A 7,581-nucleotide genomic window follows, 5' to 3' on the forward strand; every position below is an offset into this window, starting at 1 on the left:
GAGCCTGCTTCTTCCTCTCCGACTCCCCCTACTTGTGTTCCCTCTCTTGCTGGCTGTCTCTCTGTCGAATAAATAAATAAAATCTTTAAAAAAAAATGTTGACATTTTGTTGATCATGGATTTTTTGCATTCATTTTTATTTATTTATTTATTTTTTTAAAGATTTTATTTATTTGACAGAGATAGAGACAGCCAGCGAGAGAGGGAACACAAGCAGGGGGAGTGGGAGAGGAAGAAGCAGGCTCATAGCGGAGGAGCCTGATGTGGGGCTCGATCCCATAATGCCGGGATCACGCCCTGAGCCGAAGGCAGACGCTTAACCGCTGTGCCACCCAGGCGCCCCTCATTTTTATTTTTTAAGATATTGCATTACAATTTTTTTTTACTCTTGATTACCGAGTTTCAGTGCCGGGTTAAGTTTTGCTGCTGAGGTGAGTGCCTCACTTGTCCCAGCCTAGGCCTCTACATCCACCTTACCAAAGGGGTGGGATCATGGCCCAGACAGTCATCAGTCATTACCTAACATAAGCTGAGCCAATCAGATTCTTTCTCTAAAGTTGAAAATGTGAAGAGACACTCGTTAGATGACAGTGGACACTTGCACTTAAGTGTCACGCTACAGTGGGTCCTGTCAGGGCTTGTGCAAGCCAAAGAGGCCCATTGCAAAAGACAGAGCAGAGATGAGAGAGTTAAACATGTGACAGATTGTATTAGTTGTTCAGAATATTCTCCAGCCCCCACTACAGGGTCCTTTTCTGGTGCCTCCCTCTGTGGGAAGAGTGTATTTCCTGCAGCACAGACATTAGGCAGGGCCACATGACTTGTTCTAGCCAATCAACATAGGCAGAAGTGACACGCCACATCTGAGTAGAAACTTGAAGTGCTATTGAGTAGTTCTGCATTGTTCTCCTCCCTCTACCCTAAGGTTGGCATGCTCCAAACATGCTCTTTCAGCTCTCAAGAATAAGAAGATGTGGAGAACGGCCGAAGATGATTCTCAGTGAGCATTGAGGGGAGTGAGAAATTATATACTGTTGCTGTAATTCCCTGAGATTAGGAAATTGTTACTGCAGCATAATTTAGTCCAACCTCACTGATACAGAAAATAAACTCAGTTTCTAGCTTTCCAGTTCTGCTTTCCTTGAGAGTTGATTTGTTTCATTCCCCATGAAATCCTCTGAGATCACTTAAGCGAGTTTTCTGTGCCTTATAACCAAGAGTCCCTGATAAAATTGATAACAATGATATTACTTTGAACTATTTTGTTCTTAATTTCTACCATATAATGTGTTCTCTCCTCCTCTGTGCCAAGGTTGAGTTATATGGATACACACACTTTGAGAAATACTTAGATGAGAGCATTTACTGTACTGAAAGTAATGATAATTTTTGACTGTGCGTTATTAATAGTCAATAACAGGTAGCTATGACAATTTCCTCTTTATGCAAACTGTGACATGACCTGAAATTTCAATTAATAGCATTGTTTTATGGTATATATGGGAGGAACAATTTCTGCTACTTCAGAGCGATAACACTGTCTTCCTCGGAGAATCTGACAAAACTGAGTGATATCAACTACCATTTTAGTTTATTTTTTTTAAAGATTTTATTTATTTATTTGACAGAGGGAGAGACAGCCAGCAAGAGAGGGAACACAAGCAGGGGGAGTGGGAGAGGGAGAAGCAGGCTCCCAGCAGAGGAGCCCGATGCGGGGCTCGATTCCAGGACCCTGGGATCACACCCTGAGCCAAAGGCAGATGCTTAACAACTGAGCCACCCAGGCGCCCCTATCAACTACCATTTCAGCATCGTTATTGAAAAACGAAATGCCTTTGCTTAATATATAAATAAATCTTTGTGTAGTGTTTTTATCTCTTGAGTTTACTTCAACAGATTATTCTCTGGACCCATGAGGGTGTGGCTCACCCTTTTCCGCCACCTTCAAGAGTAACCTTTTACTGCATCCTGTGCTCTGAAAAGAGCAAGCAAAGTATTTCAAGTTGGGAGATGAGGTTTTTATGAAACAGTTGTTGACTAGGGAGACAACAACTTCTGTTTTACACAAAACTTCCTCTTGTGCCAAACTGAAATGAGTAAGTTATAAACATTTAAATTATCTTTTTAAAATATTTCCACAAATACAGACTTGTGTGTAGGATACATGGAAGTTATGAGACTTGCTTCAAGTTATTAGCAAGTAAGTGGCAGCATCAGGTCTGGAATGGGATTCCCGTCATCTAGCTCTTTCTATTATGCCTCAGTACAAAGAGGAACAACTGACTTCTCTGATACATTCTCCTTAATATTTGTACCACTGAGCACAGAATGTTCTGATTTTACTAGACATAAATTTTAAAAATATAAAAAAACATGACTATCTACTACTTGCTATCATAAGAACATTTAGATTATATTGTGTTTACTGCTGATAGTTAACTGAATACCATTTTAGTTACATTAAAGAACATACTTTGCTACACAAATATTTGATGAGATGCCAACATACTATAAAATAGATATTTTTTCCAGAATACTTTGAAAATTAAAACATAACTGATAGTTTATTTTAAAATGTTGCTGGGGCCCCAGGTGGCTCAGTTGGTTGAGCATCTGAATCTTGGTTTAGGCTCAGGTCATGAGCTCAGGGTTGTGGGTTCTGCACTCAGGGTGGGAGTCTGTTTGTCCCTCTCCCATCTCCTCTGCTTCCTCCCCTTCTCCCCACACACTGGCTCTTTCTCTAAAATAAATAAAATAAAATGTTGCTTAAATTGCAAATCTTCATTTAAAAAAAAGGTAGGAGAAAAATAATATTTGAGACAAGATTCAGAGTGGTTAGTACAGAAAGGAAAAGAAAATTCTTGCTCAATAGCACAAATACAACAGAATGATTTCATATGTACTGATTCAGTGATTGATAAAACACACCAGGAATTTAAGGATAATGTCAGACTTAGAAATGTGAATTGCTAAAATTACAAAGTAGTAATAATGGTTCCAATTGCTTATTTGAAAGCACCTACAAAATGATTTTTTTGTGTAGCAATTCTTTATACCAACCTAAGATGCATAAAGAAACATAGCAAGTGCTGGAGCTAAATGAAAACTGTTAGTAGGTATTTGTCTGATACGGCTACTTCATGCAGTATTACTTTTCATGGATTTTGAAGGTCATATATGTGCAAGAAGTACTTTAATTTGGTCAATTGACAACTAAGAATTTCAAACATTTATTTTAAAAACCTCTTTAAAAACAAATTTCAGCCATTTTGCCTTGAATGTATAAGATGATGACCTGGTGCTCGAGGGAAATAGTTATTCACAGAATTTTTTATCCCTAGAAATGACTAATTAATATGGTAAAACATTAATGAAAATTTTCATGTCTGGTAATAACGTATGTTGATAACTAACTGCCCAACTTTGGGGAAACTACTTAACGTAATTCTTTGCTCTCCTGTGTTTTGAAAGGCATAGAAATTCTGGCCCATGAGTTTTTGTGGAAACAGAACATAAATAGACTATATGAGAAAATCTGGCGTTAGCCTATTAACTACCTTATTAAGAAGATAAAGATGGGGGAGAAATGTTTGTTGTTCACCTAAGACGGTAAGCAAATGTTAAAATCTGTCATCTTTCTGTCTTATTTTTTTTTTTGGCAGTTTGATAATTCTGATATTGACTGGACAAAAATTATACCTATTCATGATTTTGGAAAAAGTGTGCAAAAGATTAGAGAAGAAATGGTCTTTTTTTTTTTTCTCTCCAATGAACCAACCTTCCTTTTCTAGCTTACTTATGTCATGTCTCAAGGACTTTGACATTATTGTTTTTTTAACGGACATCCAAATTTCAACCCAGTCCTCACCAGTGTCCACTCACAATTCCCATCATCCATAAAACGAATGGGTATTCAAATCTGTACAGGGCTTGACAAAGATTAAAGGTGGCATTTGGTTTTAATGGATAAAGTGTAGTCTTCACAGAAAACTAATGCCGTGGTTTGACCATCCTAATTAGTGTGTGACTCAAGTTCTTTTTTCAGACAGGGTGATTAATTTCTTAGATCCAAAGATAGTTTTGAAAGGCAACTTAACATAGGCTATAGTTAGCAGTTTAAGAGTGCAATCATAACATCAAGAAAAAAATTGACCGTGAACTCGTTTTGAAAACTTTCAAAATTAAATATCATTTTAAAAAGTTAAATTGAAATGTTTTAAAAATAGATGCATATGTCTAGTAGGGCTCAAATTTGTGCTGACTTAAATTTCCTTCAGTATGAATGAGATTTAATAGGTTATATGTGAGAACACAAATAACTGTAAACATGGATCACATTCAATTAATACTGAATTGAGAAAATCTCCCTGATTACTGAAAATGGTGATATCTTATTTCTTTTCTTGCTGTAAATAAAATATCAGTGTTTCAGCCTAACCTCATGGTCTCTCTCAGAGGCTAGCCTTTCTAGTCTCCAAGAAATGCTAGGAAACCCTGAGTGGGGCATAGCTGAGGCCTGAACACCATCTTTACTGTCCTGTCTGATCCTTGGGCTTGAAACTCAATGATGTGAAGAAAATCTCCCCACAATAATCCTGGATCCCTGCCCTACCCTTTGCATCCCAATTTAATTTTAATTAAATAATTTAATTTAATAATTAAAATTATTTTAAAATTAAATAATTAAATAATAAATAATAAAATAATAAATAATAAAAATTAAAAGTGAAATTTCCACACATCTCAAGAGTGGTTCCCTTCCTTCTAAGCAGGGTGGGCATATCATTATAAAGATCTTTTTCCTCATGAAGCTTATGTTCAGGATGTGTGGAGGGGAGCAATACATAAATACAAAAGTAACATGATAATTAAAATATATAGCATGCCAGTTAGGCGTGTCTGAGACTACTGGCAGCAATTGTGTTCAGAAGGGTCTCACTGCAAAGTTGACATCTGAGCAACAATCTGAAGGAGGCAAGAGAGTGAGCCGTTCGAATACAGGGTGTTGGGTAAGACTGTCCCAAGCAGAAGGAACATCGAATGCAAAGGCCCAGAGGCGGGAAGGTGTCTGACGTTAGTTGAGAGACAGTGTTGCTGGAGCAAAGGGAATGAGTGGGAGGAAATGAGATCGATGAGGCCACATGTGAACAGGTCAAGCAGGTCCTAGTGGACGATTCTAGGACCGTCTAAGAAATGTGGGGGACAAGTGGAGGATTCTGAGCAGAAGAGTGGCTTATCTAAACGTTGTTAAAGGCACTCTTCTTGAAGCTGGCTTTGGTGGAGGTGCCATCAAAAGGGACCAGAAAGATAAATCTGTTGGTAACAGGTGCCTCAACGCTTTCAAAGACAACTGCTGAAAGAGGAAAAGCGTTGAATCCTGGACAAACGCGTGTGTGGTGATTGGGAGGATGGGGTTACCCCGGAAGACGCCTCTGCCTACCTTTCAGGCCTAGACCACTCAGAAACCTCTCGTCCTGCTACTTCAGCCCCAGGTCCCTAGCCCCAGGGAGGGTCAGGACCCGCCGCCCTCAGGGCTTGTTGCCGTGGCGACCACAGGATTTCCCCCCCCTTTTATTCTTCCCCCTGCACTACACTCCCCACTCCTCCGCCTCCGGGGGGCAAAGCACCCGGTCCCGCATCCGCTCCAGCGTGGACTCATCAGTATTCCACCCGCGAAGTTCTCCCCGCCCCCGCCGCGAATCACAGCGCCCGCCTATCCCGCAGCTCCAGCCTTCAGCGTTTCGCGCCGCCCCACCGCCCCCACTCCGTCCCTGGGGACCGCAGCCGGATCTGCCCTGGAGCGTTTCTGGCAGCCCCGAGCTCCGGCGTGCCTCTGCCCAGTTACGCAGCGCTTTCCAGTACGCTGGCGGCGACCGCAGGCTGCGCCTCCGCGGTGGAGAGGGGACCAGTGCTAGGCAGCGCTCCCCGGGAGACCCTTTGTAAGGCATCGCCCCAACAACTCTGTGGGGATATTCAACTCCCCTGCTCTCGGTTTAAGGCCCCCTGCGCTTCTGCAGTGCACCAGACGGGGGAAGCAGATATAGGAGAACCTGCATTGCGCCCCCACCGGGATGCACTGCACGCAAACGGGTGACCGTCTGCTGCAAAACCGGAGGATCGGAGGCGAGGGGAGTTAGGAGTGGGTTTTCTCAGGACTCACCTTGTGCAGTTTCCACATGGCCCCCAGAGCTTTGACTTCATGGCTGGAGTGTTTGCCCTCCTCCAAGCACTGGTAGCACACAGGCATCTTGCACTGCACGCAGTACATGCTGTGGTTCTCCAGCTCGTGGTCTGTGCAGGTGGAGACCTTGCGCGGGCTCAGCCGCCGGCTCACGCGGCCCTGGGCCGGGGGCACCAGGCGGTGCTTGGCTAGGGGCCCTCGGGGCGGGTGGCAGCGCAGGCGGCACGGATCGCAGTAGAAGACGTCGCACTGTTCGCACATGACGGTGGCCTCCTTAGGCGCCTTCTCGCAGAGCTGGCACTTGAGGGCTGCGGCTTTGCTCTGCTGGTAGCGGTCAATTACCCCTTCCAGGACGCGGTTCTTGGGGAAGCCGCGGAGCCCCCGGTCATCCAGTATGAGGCTGCGGTGGCACTGGGGGCAGGTGATACAGGAGTTGCGGGGCACCGGGGCCAAGGCCGGGGACAGGTGGGTGGCCGGTGGCGGCATAGCCGGGGGGAATACGCGGACGCCATTGGGAGACTTCTGGCACGGGGTAGTGGGGGCACTGGCGAAACCCCCGTAGGAGCCATAGCCGCTGTCCGCTTCGCTGTACAGGCTCATCTTGTCCAGGTCCAGATAGTCATAGTCGGAAACCCCGGAGCCCGAGGCCCGACGGCTCTGGGGGGATTCAGACTCCGGGGTCTGTACCAGGATGTTGCGGGCGCACGCTTGGCATAAATTGTGAGAGCAGGGCAGGATGATGGGCTCCCGATAGAAGGAGCCGCACACCGGGCATTTTAACTCTTCTTCCATCTCTTCCATGAGGCCCGGGCGGGGAGCGAGGCAGCGGCAGCTGCAACGGGTGCCTGAGCTGGCGAAGTGGCCGACTGGCCTGTCGTCTCCAGCACCTGGGCCAGCGGCGGTGACGGAGGCGCCTTCCCGCGTCGCTCAGGCGCCGACTCCCCGTGAGGCGCTCTCTCTCGGAGCCACTCTCTCTGTGAGCCGCGCGAGCGCGACGCCGCGCGCCAGCCCCAGACCGCCCCCTCCTAGTCCCGCCCCACCCTGTAAACAGCGGCCCATTGGCCGGCGGCGAGAGAGCGAAGCTCTCATTGGCCACACGCCCCGTCCTTCCCCTCGCTTCCGCAGGCCACGGGGGGTTTGGTAGCGGGCTCTGAGGATGAGCGAGGCTTCGCTCGCGGCTGCTGGGTCTCGGGAGGGGGCCGGCGTGCGGAGGCGAGGGACTGGGAAGGAGGCATTCGGCGGGATGACTCATCCCTCGCCCCGCTTCCTTCCGACCTCCGGTGCAGGCACCCAGGAGCAGGGGGCGTGAGAAACCCCTCCCCGCAGCGAGTAGGCCGGCGGAGGGGGCCGGTGCTTGTCGCCGACCGTCTGCGTTCGGCTTCTAGCTCGGGTCTCCGCGC

The 7,581-nt window shown here is 46.2% G+C and overlaps 1 protein-coding gene across 5 annotated transcripts in view; it reads right to left on the reverse strand.

Moving 5' to 3' along the window:
- The window catches only part of TRIM9 (tripartite motif containing 9), a 111,148-nt gene extending 103,984 nt beyond the window's left edge, over positions 1-7,164 (reverse strand). For 2 of the 5 annotated variants that reach the window (XM_034648449.1, XM_034648451.1), the window contains exon 1: positions 6,161-7,164. In XM_034648449.1, the coding sequence (XP_034504340.1) occupies positions 6,161-6,982 (822 nt within the window). In that variant the 5' untranslated portion in view covers positions 6,983-7,164. The remainder of the gene's footprint in view (positions 1-6,160) is intronic. The other 3 variants (XM_034648450.1, XM_034648448.1, XM_034648452.1) reach the window with 2 other exon arrangements.
- Positions 7,165-7,581: the final 417 nt, after the last annotated feature.

Source organism: Ailuropoda melanoleuca, chromosome 20, assembly GCF_002007445.2.
Source record: "Ailuropoda melanoleuca isolate Jingjing chromosome 20, ASM200744v2, whole genome shotgun sequence".
NCBI classification, from domain to species: Eukaryota; Metazoa; Chordata; class Mammalia; order Carnivora; family Ursidae; genus Ailuropoda; species Ailuropoda melanoleuca.